General features: G+C 28.7%; 1 protein-coding gene across 3 annotated transcripts in view; it reads right to left on the minus strand.

The window, feature by feature from the left end:
* The window catches only part of LOC148234283 (uncharacterized), a 262549-nt gene that overhangs the window by 18704 nt on the left and 228496 nt on the right, over nt 1-15349 (minus strand). For all 3 annotated transcript variants that reach the window (XM_088187749.1, XM_088187750.1, XM_088187748.1), the window contains exons 4-5: nt 9721-9813; nt 9442-9618 (exon numbers count right to left, since the gene is read on the minus strand). In XM_088187749.1, coding sequence (XP_088043875.1) covers nt 9442-9618; nt 9721-9813 — 270 coding nt within the window. The remainder of the gene's footprint in view (nt 1-9441; nt 9619-9720; nt 9814-15349) is intronic.

The following is a 15349-nucleotide window of genomic DNA, read 5'->3' on the forward strand; positions in this document are numbered from 1 at the left end:
CCATCCCTGTTGTATTATATAATGGTAATACCACAATTAACCCTTTCACCACATCTGATATTTTTGCGCGTCATATCAAAATTTGTTAATATGTGGGGGCACGTATTCATGCCATATTTAAAAAAATATTATGATTCAATAAATTCAAGTGATTTACAGCCTTAAATTATACTAAATATCCATATTATTAGGCTCAAATATTTATGGCACCTTTCAATGCCCAATGAGTACTGGCGATTTTCTTGATGACACCAATAGAAGCCATCCGCGATGAAAGGGTTAAAAGTCTTGTAAGACATACTTTTTTAGTAAGTTTTAGGATTGTATTGCACTTATATACATTTATCCATATTTAACACTCTACAGGTCGATGACTCAAATATGCGTCGTTACTACTGTTAAAAGCCGTTTATGCACAACATAATCAATAGAAAAACTGATTTAAAACACAGTTTGTAAATTAGTGATATCTATGGTATATTATTAACTATAACTAATTTTAATAAAAGCGCATTATAATTATTAAAAAGTTTAGTTTGCTGCGGGGACCTGAACTCGTAGCCTCTAGAACAGTGGTTCTTAACCGGTGCACCGCGGTGCACCAGTGCACCGCGAACTTATTGCAAGTGCACCGCGAGAAAATTGGTAAAAACAAAAATTCCGCAAAATAGTAAAATCTTAATGTTTCAATCAATTTATATTTTATTAGAGTCGTGATACCCCACAATGAATAAATTTATTACCAAACGAAATTGTGAATCAGACCAAAATATTAATGACACTGGGAGTACAAGTGGAAGAAGTAGTGACGATGTTACTAGACATCATACGTCTCATACAAAAGAAAATATATCCAGTAAAATAAAAAAAAATAATGGACAGTATTCTGAAGAATATTTACGTTTCAGTTTTACTAGCATCAATGAAGAAGGATATCACATTCCACTATGTGTTGTATGTGGAGAAAAACTGTCCAATAGCGCGATGTATACTGACAAGTTAAATCGCCACTTCACTACGAAGCACGCCGATCTTGCATCAAAAAGTAAAGATTACTTTAAAAGATTGTTAATCATGCAAAATAAACAAGCGAAATATTTTGAAAAAACTGTTAAAATTTCCGATAAGGCACAACTGGCTTCATACAAGATTGCTGAATTGATTGCTGTACAATTAAAACCACATACTATAGCAGTCTCTAATTTTACTTGCATATTGTAAAATAGGAAAAATTATGTTTGGTGATAAAGCAAAAAGAAAATTATGAAAATTCCTTTTTCAAACGATACAATAAAAAAAATAATTAAATATGTCGGATGATATTGAGAAAACAGTTAAACTACGATAAACTTTCCAAGTGATATTTTGTTTTACAAGTCGACGAATCTACTGACATTAGCGGTAAGGCACAAATAGTAGGATTCGTTCGTTTCATAAATTAAAACGAAATAGTGAATCAATATCTATGCTGCAAAGAACTTATGGAGCATACGACAGGACAAGATGTTTTTGATCTTATTTATTCATATTTAGAACAATTTAAAATATCATGGGAGTTATGTGTTGGAATTTGTATGGATGGTGCTCCTTCAATGGTAGGCTCATTTAAAGGATTTGTAACCCTTGCAAAGACAAGAAAACCTAATAATATATCTACTCACTGTTTTTTACATAGAAAATCTTTAGTTCCGAAAACATTACCAGCAGCACTAAAATCTGTACTAGATCAAGTTGTAAATATAGAGAATTTCATAAAATCAAGACCTTTAAAAACACGCATGTTTAAAAAACTTTGCATTTCTATGGAAGCTATGTACGAGTGTTTGATTTTTCACACTGAAGTCAAGTGTTTATCTAAGGGTAAAGTTTTATGCCGATAGAACTTAAGAATAAATTGTTAATCTTTTTTCGAAATGAAGGTATGGATGATTTTGTAAAATGTCTTCAGAATAATGATTGGTATGCTAAAGTGGCATATTTAGCAGATATTTTAAATTACTTAAATAACGTTAACACAAGCATTCAAGGAAAAAACGAAAAATTCATGACATCAGTTGTTTGTGTTCATCGTATGTGCATGTGTCTGCCGTGCAATTAGCCAAGATTGTGGTAACCAACCCCTTTGGAGGTGAAAACCGGCAGATATTTGCGCGTAAGTAGCACAATTTAATAAATAGTATAAATAGATTGATTAATATAATATATAAATAGTATAAGATAGAAATAATTAGTATTGTTACATAAAAAAAATGGCCGATAGCGGCGTGAATATAGCGGGCGTAATTACGCCAGAAAACAGAATAAAAGAAATGGATGAATTAAAAACAAAATTAAATGTATTATTATCAAATGGTAATATACTATCAAAAGAAAAAAAAACCATTATAACTAATACATTTGATATTATGTATAAACATTTATTAGATGTGTTAAAAACTAATAGGGACGATGTAAATAATAAAAATGAAAATAATAACTCAATATTTGAGTTATTAAATGAAGTTAGAAAAGATGTTTATAATATAAAGGATAAACTAAATTTAAATAACAACATTATTAAAAATAAAATGCAAAAGAAACATTATTCGGAAATCGTAAAAAAAGGAAAAGATATTGCGATAATTATACCTAAAAATTTGCAAAATATAGAGCAGACAAAAAAGGATTGCAAAAATTTAATTAAACCAACAGAATTAGAAGTTGGAATACAAAATATAAGACCAATAAGCAAAGGAGGTATACTAATTACATGTGATAGTAAAGAAGATGCATCGAAAATTACGACTGATGCAGTAAAAAAACTAGGAGATAAATATAATATAAAAGTAGGAAATTTAAAGAAACCAAAAATAAAAATAATTGGAATTTCTGAAGAATTAAAATATGATCAACTAAAAAAGTGTATAATGAAACAAAACACATGTGTAGAAGAAAACAAATGTTATTTAGAAGTAAAACATATTAAAAAAAACAAATTTAATAAGTATGATGCTATTATTGAAGTAGATGTTACGACATTTAAAAATATAATGGATGTAGGCAAATTAAATATTGAATGGGATAGGTGTAAAGTATATGAAGACATATTCATATACCGTTGTTATAACTGTTATGGTTATAATCACAAAGCCAGTGAATGTAAAAATAAAAAAAATTGTATAAAATGTGGTTCGGAAGAACATTTAATAAATCAATGCAACAAAAAAGAAAACTGTGTGAATTGCTGTAGAGCAAATAAATTACTAAATCTTAATTTGAATGTGGAACACAACTCCATGGATAGAAATTGTTCAATTTATAAAAGATACGAGCAAAATTACTATAATAAAATACAATATAATATAGTATAGCAATTAAAAAAATCAAGTTCATATGGGAAACAAGAATCAGTAACTGGGATATTAATCAATGCACAAGGTTATTTAAAACATAAAGAGGAAATAGAATTAATTACTGAAAAGGAATATCCAATATTTTTAGGGTTAACTGAAACCCATATCACAAATGACATTGAAGAATTTGAACTAAATATTGGCAATTATAATATAATTAGATGTGATTCTAATTCCAGACATACAGGAGGTGTTATACTGTATATTAGAAATGATATAAAATTCAATACTATATTTAAAAATAATCAAGATAAGACATACTGGTCTATCACAGTTAAGATTTTTATTGAAAAAATTCCCATAATATTATGTATAGCATACAGATCTCCAAATAGTAATCCGAATATATTCATAGAATTTATAAATAATATTGCAGAATGGAGTTTTGATCAAATTTTGGATACTGTTTTAATTGGAGATTGGAATTTTAATTGGAACAAATGTGAAGATTTTTACACAGCAAAATTAGAAAAAATATCAAATATATTTGGTTTAAGACAATGTGTCAAAGAAAATACAAGGACTAATAATAGATCGAGCACATTAATAGATTTAGTATTTACCAACAACAAAAAAATTTATTGTGAAGTAAAATCAACTCCAAGAATAACTGACCATTCAATTGTATATATTTATATAGAAAAACATAATGAACTTAAGTTTAAAAAAACAAAAAAAATTGATATAATTAAAAAAATTAATTTTAATAAATTAAGATTAGAATTACAAAAATGTGACTGGAATGTAGATAATATGGATGTTAATAGGATATGGAACAAAATTTATAAGAATATAGTAGATTGTAAAACAAAAAGTCAATATAATTTTAAAAAGGAATATCGTTACAACCCAAAACCGTGGTTTAATGATGATGTTAAAAATGCTATAAAGAAAAGAGATGAGTCATACAAAATTTTTCAAATATTAAAAACAGAACAAATAGAATATAAAGTCTTTAATGAAAAATGGAAAACATACACACAATGTAGAAATATGGCAGTCAAAGTATTAAGAATGGCTAAAAAGAAATGGTATGAAAAATTGATAGATGAAATACAAAATGATCCAAATAAGATGTGGAAATCAATAAAACAATTAATTAATCCAACTCAGAAAAACGACATAATAAAAATGGAAATTAATGGAAATATATATCAAGATCCTTATATAATGGCAGAAAAGATGAATACATATTACATTGAGAGCATAGAAGAAATTGTAAATTCAATACCAAGGATTAGTAATTTAGTACAATATAATAATAAAACATTAATTGTAAAATTTAGTAAATTTAAATCAGTATCATTAGATGAAATTCATAACATAATATGTAAATTTAAAAAAGGAACTAGTACTGATGAACTAGATATAAATATAATTAAAGAAACATGGGAAATAATAGGAACTAAATTAAATTATTTAATAAATAAAGCACTCTCATTAGGAGAAATGCCTGAAAATTTAAAGATTGCTACTATTGTACCTATACCTAAAATAAAAAATAGTAAAAAAGTTGAAGAAATGAGACCAATCAACATGCTACCGTGTATAGAAAAAATAATAGAAGAAGTAGTAATCAAACAATTAAAGGAATTTATTACTTCTCAAAACATAATATGTGAACAACAATCGGGATTCAGAGAAAAGCATTCCACTGAAACTGCATTACAAGTAGTGATAAATGATTGGCTGTTGGCTAAGGATACAAACAAAATCATTGGAGCAGTTTTCTTGGATTTCAAGAGAGCCTTCGAAACAATAGACAGAGAAATAATGTTGAAGAAATTGGAGAGTATAGGTATAAGTGATATAGTTTTGAGATGGTTTAATAATTACTTATATAAAAGAAAACAAAAAGTTAAGATAAATAATGTATGTTCTGAAGAGAGGTTAGTGTATTATGGAGTACCACAAGGGTCTAAATTGGGACCATTGTTGTTTGTTTTATATATAAATGATATAGTTAATAACGTAAGAAAATGTAAAGTTCATCTATTTGCGGATGACACATTGATCTATTGCATGGGTGATAACATTGAAGAAGTTGTGAGTAATTTGAATGATGAATTAGGTGTGTTAGAGATATGGTTAAAGAATAATGTACTTAAATTAAATGAGAATAAAACTAAATGTATGTTTATTAATTATAAAAATGTGTTAGATGATAGCACCAAAATAGTAATAAATAACTCTAATATAGAAATAGTGGATAATATAAAATATTTAGGAGTAATTGTTGATACAAAATTAAACTTTAAAGAACATTGTAATTACATATTAAAAAAAATTAGTAGAAAAATAGGTTTATTATCTAGATTAAGAAATATATTAAGTATAAATACAAAAAAATTAATTTACAATAGTATAATATTGCCCCATTTTAATTATTGTGCAACACTATTAAATATGATGAATAAATTAGATAAACAAATGTTGCAAAAATTACAAAATAGGGCAATGAGAGTAATCTTAAATAAAAATAGATTAACTAATTGTAAAAGTATGATTGATAGATTAGAATGGTTGAATGTTCAAGAAATATTGAGTATGAATGTTTTAGTATTTATATATAAGTTAGAAAATAATATGTTACCACACTATTTTAATAAGTATTTAATAAGAAATAAAGATGTACATAAATATAATACTAGAAATAGAGAAAATTTAAAAATAATTAAGTATAAGAAAACGAGTACGGCTAGGGGAATTATGTACGGAGGTTTTAATTTATATAATAGTCTTCCAAGAGAAATCCGAAACAGCAAAAATATAACGGGTTTTATAAATGGAATAAAAAAACACCTTCGTACATATAGAAATAAAATATTATAATATTAAGTCTTTATTATTGTATATTTTTTCTTTCTGTTATGTATTTTTTATATATTTTTATATATGTTTACTAAATTTGTTAGATGTAAAGATTAGCTATTAAGCTAAATAAATTAATAAAATAAAATAAAATAAATAAATCCATTGACAAATTGACAGGATTTCGAAAAAAAATAACTCTTTCGAAAAATCGAATAATAGAAAAAAAGTAGATATGTTTCCTTCACTTAACGAAAACATTCCCAATGGAGTTATTTCCGCAATAGAACATTTAACTTCATTGGAAGAAAAGATTGCACATTATTTTCTATTCTTAAATATAGAAAATTATGACCGAATACGAAATCATCAAATTAGTCTCATTGTCGACTGATCGTACTCTAAAAATTAAATTTTCCGAAATAACTATGAAGAATTTTTGGATTACTGTCCAAGAGGAATATTCAGTTCTTTACATGAAGGCACTGAAAATTTCGTTACAGTTTTCAACATCATATTTGTGTGAGCTTGGTTTCTTAACAACAACTAATATGAAAATTAAAAAACGAGAAAGACAGAAAAAAATGTAAACGAAGAATTCAGGGTAACTACATAAAATATTCGACCTAATATTTCTGATATCTGCAAAAGCCAACAAGCTCAGGTATCACATTAATTAATTTTTGATTGATCATATAAATTCCATTATGTTAAGCAGGAACGTCATTTTGAGCAAACAAAGGGGGGAAAATGCACCACTTAACCACACCACACATACAAATATTTTTAATAAAACACGTAATTAAAAATTGGTTCTAGGGCAAAATTAACTAACTAAATTTATTTTCAATACTAATATAATTTTTTTTTAAATATGTAAAAAAATTGTATGTAAATTTGTATGTAACTATTTTTTTTAAATATGTAATAAAAATGATTCCACATATTTTTTTCGACCTCTTAATTCTGGTGCACCGCCACTTTTTCCCATGATCAAAAGTGCACCGTGACTTTGAAAAGGTTAAGAACCACTGCTCTAGAATATCAATTTAACGCCTTAAGGACTAGGATGTTCCGGTTATACAAGACAATCTAAATATAAAGTCCCCATGACGCACTTCGAATGTCTCTCTGTAAAACATATTCCTGAAGAATATAGACAAGATTATTTTGCTCGCGTAACACCATAGACCAGGGATCGGCAAACCTTTTTTATGAAGGGCCAGATTGTAAATATTTTAAGCTCAGCGGTCCAGGAATCAAAATTGAAATGAGCTTTATTATTTTTCTTAAATATCCAAATGTAGTGCTAATTTTCAAATCTATTGAATATTCGATAATAATAGCTAACTCGGGATTTTCATTGAAAAAGATTTTTAATCGCTCCTTTGATTTAAAAAACCTCAATCAACCTTTACCACGACTGGGCCATGGGACTACTGTATGGTAGAGAAAGTCAAAATATACGGCTTACATTATGATAAAAAAGAATCGTAGAACTGATGATGGTTAGAGCGAATAAAGTTTACGATTGACACAATTGTTTTATAATACACAATAAATTTAAATGTTTTTTATAGTACCTGTTGGTGAATAGTGCATTTATACAAATACCATTTTTTTTAAGTTAATACCTGTTTTGCTTTTAAATTTACCACCTTAAAATGTATTTTGTTAATGTTTTTCAACTTTATTGATAATATTTTCACTTGTAGTTTTTCCATGCAGACTATTCATCAAAGCTAAACATAGCATTAACTGATTGAATAATTAATTTGGTGCAAACCAGTAACTCAATTAGTAACTTAATGTTTGCAGAAGCCTTTAAAAATGAGTAAATACTGATACTATTTATACCTAACCCTTTACTTATACAAAATATTAACTATTTAGCAAAGGATACATATTATATTTTGATTTAGAGAGCCATGCGAAAACCTGAATTCAGCAATGGTATCAAGAGCTGAAAAAAGCGTAGCAAGAAAAAGAGTAGCGCGAGATAATAAACGTTAAGTGCAAAAAATACCAGCAGTCTAATATTATAATTATTCACAATTCTTATGACATCTAGCTATTTACATATTACTCAATGGTTATAAGCCCCTAGCTGCTACATCACACGGCTGTTTAATTTATTTGTTTTCGGTGGACGAAAAATCATCTAAAAACATCTTTACTTTTACTTTTTGGTTTTAATATCTAGTAGTTCATTCTTTTAAGTTAAAATAATTTGCCTTATTATAGTTATTATTCCTTGTATATATTTTATTTTATTAACGCATTTTTATAATATTTAATTCTGCAGCGTTTTAAATTAGTTTATCAAAGTGTTTAGCAAGGGCATCTATTTTTAAATCATTGTGTAATATTGAGTTGCGGACAAACCATGAAGCGTTTGAAGTGATTCTTAACGAAATATTTTGATGGGACTGAAGTTTTATTAAGCACACGAGTATTAATTACGTATTCCAAAACCAGGTAAGCGTACGAAATTAAAGGTCTTATTATAGATTTATAAATAAATAATTTATGTTTGATAATTAGCTTACTTTTACGCCATAAGATGGAAAATATTTTTGCTCTGATTGATTTAATTTTTTAAATTAAATTATATAGTATATGAGATTTCTACGAAAGTTTACACTTTAAAGTGAATCTATAGTCTATTTATTTTCAAGAGTCAGTGCGCAAGAACATTGTTTAACGCGTAATCAAAATGTGCTCTTAAATTTCTGCCTTGCGCTTGGTCGTTCTCAATGAAACGATTGATCTTACGGCGAACGACCAATCACAGGGCAGAAATTTAAAAGCATGTTATGATTACGCGTTAAACAAAGTTCTTGCGCACTGACTCTTGAAAATAAATAGACTATAAGTACTTTGCCGTAATAATTGTATTATTTTGTAACAAATTGAGTTATCTTAAAATTAAAATTAATTAATTAACCATGCAAATGGGTATTTTATTCGCACATCCATATTTTTATGAATTGAACAAAATAATATTATAATTATAAAAAATTATCTGTTTCTTTATAGAAAATGACAAACGATTTTTAAGATTTTTGTTACAGGTTATTTTGCCTGCACTGCGCGAAACGTATTAATATTTTATTATAAAGTTGATAACAGCTAAATAAGCTTATATACAAGAATACAATGATAAAAAATAACACATCTTAAACATACTCATCATGTGAAGAATTAGAAAAAAAATAGTTACAATTATGATACGTACCTTTTTGTTGGTTTTAAAAACATTACAGTTAAAAACACTATTGATATGATCCCGAGTTATGTAGGAGAATATTTTTAAATCGCTACTATCGTGAGATACGTAAAATATCCTATAAATTGGATGATGCATTAGCTCGAACGTCTCGCTTTCCAAGTCGTGAAATTTCATTAATTTTCTCTGAAAAATATAATTCAGGAATTAAAAGATACCATAGCAATTTAACAATACAACGTTATAAATGTTTATTACATCCTATATATTTAAACTGAAAAAACTCACCCGCTTCTTTCTTTTTAAAGTAACTTTGACCCCCTCGACGGATATTTGGATTGTGACTTTGCGCTTCTTAACTCCTTCCGCTTTGAATTCGTACTGAAAAGTAAAAAAGGAAAAATACATTTATTTTTTTTGACAAATAAAAAAAGTTTTAATTTAAGATTTTCGTCATACATTAAAAGCGTTTGAAAAGATATTGCCCTTAAGCAGTTTGCTTGTTTATATAAACAATATATGTAAATAAACTTTTATTTAAATAATTTATGATACACAGAAATTTCCTACAAAGCAGTCCTTATAAAGTAGGTAAACTACTAGTTCACATTGAACTTCTTAATTGGTATATACATAGACATTTCCTGTACACAATGGGACTTATTACTTTGTACTTCGTTTTTACTAATAATAAAATTCATAATACATATTATGTTTTTGTAAATATGTTTTTTATTTATTTTTAATATTTAAACCAATTTATTTTGAATTTTTTTAATACTTTTATCGTGGTATTGTTTGGCACATTCCCAGAGTTGTATGTCGTAGCTGAAACTAGTTTCAGAAGGTATTTTGTTATGTATATAATTATTAAATTTTTCCTTTTCGGTTGCATTATTTGGCAATCAGACCAGAAAAGCATGCTCAAGGGTACTGTGCACTACGTGATTATGCAAAGATTACACGTATCATCGTGTTATAAATTTAATTTGAAAAATCTTATTATAGATTAGATAATTAATTTACATTTTTTGTATTAAATCGTAATCTACGTATTTAGGGATGACTACGCACGTAGATTTTCAACATTAAATTGCTTTTTTCTACAATCCTCTATGACATTTCTAATGAGAAATAGTTATAGATCATCGATGAAAAGTAATAATTTAAAATTACATAAAACTTTATTAAAAAATTAAATATTAATGCGCCGAAATTAGTACCTTGAGAAATCATAGATGGGGTTCAGAAGAGTTATGTAGCCTATATTGAACATATTGACGAGGATATGAAAAGTATGTTTCAAAAATTAGTATGAACACCAAATCCTAACCATTTTTTAGAATCAAGGCATTACAAACTTAATCAAAAGTCGATTTATGATCAGTGTAGATGATATTGATTGTCTGCAGATTCGTTGCTGTTGATCTCAATTGCTGTTGAATTTTCAGATTGAATACCTAAATTTACTGCTACTAATTTACATTCGTTGAATATTTCCTCTCCTGTTTATTATTTTTTAAACGTTCAAAAAGCAATCAAGTCAACAATAATTTGCAAACAAATTTTAACACAAACGAAACCGCGTCAAAAACTACAATCTGTCTCTTTGAATATTAATGTTATTTGTGAAAGTACTACCTAGAAAGTGGGTACTTTTGAAGGCAATGTTCCGCTCCTTTTATTTCTTGTATGTATAAAAAAGGCTGAAGGAACTTATATCTGTAATACATCAGTACATACATCTAAAACAACTGTAGTTTAGTTCAGATTCATTATTAGAAGTCGATTTTTACTTTTTTTATAATTATATTATTGCTTTTTTTCAAAATCGGGCTCCTCAATGAGAAAATTTGGAAATTTGTCCCTTCCCCCCACCCCCCTTTCATGGCAGACCTGGCGATAAGGTCAAGCACGGAATGAAATTATGACTTGTTATTTTTCGCCTTTAATTTCCCAAAACCACACTGAGGGTCAAAAATTATGCATTCGCTATCTCCACCTTCATAGTCGCATTCATTCAGATTCATTCTTTCAAATATGCGCTTCGATGTTTGCATCGAATTGACAAGTCTTCAAAAATTTTGCGAATCATTCACTATATTAAGCGCAATGTTATTTAGTAGTTTTTGATAATCTTAATTGTTTCTATCCCAAAGTCCATAAAACATATATTTTTAATTAGGTCTATTTATTCATTTTAATTAAAGATCATCCTAAAAAATAATATATTGTATTATTACATATTAAGGAGCCGGATGGCGACAGCCATAGGCGATCCTGACTTTAACGGTCATCAGAATAGGATGCGATCAAGATTATTGAATAGGTTTCGAAAACCCAAAACTGGAATTATTTGGATGTTCCTTATCGAGGGACGTCAAAAATTGAGACAATTCTACGTTTTGTCTGTATACCAGAGTGACATCAGAAGACAATTCGAAAGCCCGCGATAAAAGGAGATTTTTATTTTAAAGTATTTTTTTTTGTTTCGAATTATTTGTGATTTTTTTTCGCTTTATTTTTTTCGTATATATGTAATAATTTTTATAATGACGATAATAAGAAGTTTGCCAGCGCTGATTTAAACAATTTATTCAATGTTTTTGATATTCCTGGACATTTTTTTGGTATTCAAAAAGTATCATATACTGTGGTTTATGTTTATCGTTTATGGATTTTGTAGAGATTTCAATAAATCTTTCGCGGATTATTTTTTGTGGTACATCGCTTTATTACCAACTTAGAAAGATATATTGTTGAAAACGCCATAAGTAGTATAATATATTTTGATATATTAACGATGCGGCTTATCTTGATTGCGGTTCAAGTAATTCCCATTTGTGAGAATTATTGTTGTATAATTAACTGCCTTGTTGTTCTACGAAATCGATACGAACTTAATACAGAATCTAAATTATTATAATGGTGAAAGTGATTTTGCTAAATAAGTATAGATTTATACCATAATAGAAATGTAGCTAGAACTAGATACAGGCGGCACTCGACTTTCAAACGTTCGACTTTCGCACAATTAGCTATTTCGCACATTAAAAAAAAAAAAAAATTTAAATTAATTTTTTTTTTTTTTAAAATATAAACATGAGTGAGTAACCGAAAAACTACAGTGTTGATACGAACAAAAAGAAATTAAGGACTCATAAACTTGGATGAAATGGAAAAATCTTTGTCGTCATGGATCGATGACCAACATCAAAAAGATTGCACAAAGATTGGAAGGATAGATTAAAAAAAAAATTTAGCACGGTTTTTCAAGCAAGTAACGGTTGGTTTTACAATTTTAAAATGAGATATTCTTTTCATAATATTAAATTTACTGAAGAGTCGGCTGCTGCAAAAGAATGTATTTCCTAATTATCCAAAATTATTAAAGATGGAGAATATTCCTCTAGCCATATTTTATTATTTTATTTTTTTATTTTTTCGATTAAATTAAGACCATCGTGGCCTAACAGGTTACCCCAATGCGCCACGATGGTCGAAAGCAAATTATAAATTTATAAAACATAAAAAAACGTATATATATAAATAAATATAACAATACTTAAACATAACAAAAAAAATTATAAAATATTAAAATTAAAAAATATAAACCGGATCAGATCCTCGTAGCTAACATTAAATAAATCAATTTTCAATGCCAGCGTATTAAGGAGCCGTATGGCCACAGCTATAGGCGAGTCGGCAAGTGCGGATGTCCTAGCCCTAACTGCCATCAAAAGAGGTCTCGATCGTGATTCTCGAAAATGTTCCGGAACCCAAAACTGGAATTCCTCGAGAAAAGCTGGATTGTCGACAGCACCTTTTAGTAGTTTGAAAAAATGCTTAGCGACATACAGCTTTCTGCGAGAATTCAGCGAATCATATCCCAACGCTCCTAAAAGAAAGGCGCTGGGATATAAGAACGGATAATAACCAAATGTCCTTTTGTAAAGGTATCTTAAATACCTTTTTTGAATTTTTTCTACTAAAAGGGAATATTTGGCTATTCGGGGATTCCAAATTATAGATCCCGATTCAAGAATGCTACGAACTAAGGTGTCATAGAGGATGCGAATAACTGACGGATCGTCAAAGTGAAAGGCATTCCTCATAACAAAGCCGAGCATCTTGGAAGATTTATCACAGACGTCGTGTATGTGTAGAGAGAACCTCCATTTGCTCTCGAAAGTGATTCCGAGATCTTTAATGGAAGTTTCTCTAGTCAAAATGTTACCACCGAGATGGTAGAAATAAGCTGATGGCGAACGGGATCGAGAAAATGACACAGTATGGCACTTTCCGACACTAAAGGGCAGACGGTTAACGGAAGCCCATCTCCACAGAGAGTCTAAATCACTTTGTAGAGAGAAGGAGTCCGCAACAGATCGAATGCATTTATATAATTTTAAATCATCTGCGTACAGAAGAAAACTTGAATTTTTAATTGCTGTATTTATGTCATTAATAAATAGCACAAAAAGCAGAGGTCCCAGACTGGATCCTTGAGGAACCCCCGAAGGGGTAAAATATTCCTTTGACAATCGGCCACCATAGGTTACAAACTGTCTACGATTGCTTAAATAACTCGAAAATAACCGAGTTAAATTATCTGAGCAACCGAGGTTCGACAATTTTTTTAATAATAACGTATGACAAACTTTGTCAAAGGCTTTCTCAAAATCTGTATACACGACGTCTACTTGAATTCCGGCATCGAGAGAAGTTGTCACCGTTTTGGTGAACGACAGAAGATTAATAACAGTGGAACGGGCAGGACGAAACCCGTGCTGTTGGTCTAATAAAACTTGCTGAAAGTGATTGTAGAGATATTTATGAATAATTATTTCAAATAATTTAGCAGGAGCTGACAACACTGCTACTGGTCTATAATTCTTTATATATAATTTTTCACCCTTTTTATGAATAGGGGTGACTTTTGTGCATTTCCATAGATCAGGAAATGATGATGTTTTGAGAATCAGATCATAAATACATTTTAGAGGAGCAGCGAGACTGACTTCGCAACCCTTCAAAATAAAATCGGGAATTAAATCAGGTCCATATATTTAATTTAGATGAGACAGGTTTATTTTGGAAAACTCTTTAACAATGAAAAATATGAATGAAGCCTTCACGCATCTTGACAAATTTTTAAATAATATGGAAGATTGTGATCCCAATAGAGAACGCATATCTCAAGTGCGTAGGGCGATCAATATAGACATATCATGTTATAAAATACTATATGAAGAAAAGAAAAAAAATAGTGGAAAACCGTTAACTCTTGATTACTTTTCAAAGGAAACACTCGAAAACCCCATTTAAACATGTTTCTTAAACGACTCTTAAACATCTTATATTTACTTGATAAATAAATATTTTAAAATACACACAATTTCAATTTTTTTTTACTTCCCTCTCCATCTACTTTCGAACATTCAACATTCGCACACATTTTCAGGAACCAATTATGTGTGAAAATCGAGGGCCGCCTGTATGTTTTAAATAATTTTGTTACTTTTATGACGAATTCACTCATTTGAGATACGATGATATTATTTTATTATAGCATATATAGGATTGTAATTAACGTTTCAAAATTAACGTACATATACATTAAATACATTTATTACAAATCTCGGTCGTGAAGTTTTGCTCAGGGAAATTCTTAGCGTTGTTCTGATGATTTTCTTTCTCCCTTGTACTTGAGCATAAACGTGATCTCGAATAATTCCGCTTACCGATTAAACAACAAGCAATATTGTTTCCAATCCTTAGCGAAAAGAGTAAGAAGAAACTTATTTTCCAACAACAGATGTTTTCAAAAGAAACTTTCCCCTCGAATGCATTTCAGAGCGTGGTCGGAACTTATATACTTTTCTTTCATTTATATAACATTAAAGGTAACATTTGT

Source organism: Plectrocnemia conspersa, unplaced genomic scaffold (genome assembly GCF_051122295.1).
Source record: "Plectrocnemia conspersa isolate PC_06_02 unplaced genomic scaffold, ASM5112229v1 ptg000006l, whole genome shotgun sequence".
In the NCBI taxonomy this organism is placed as follows: Eukaryota; Metazoa; Arthropoda; class Insecta; order Trichoptera; family Polycentropodidae; genus Plectrocnemia; species Plectrocnemia conspersa.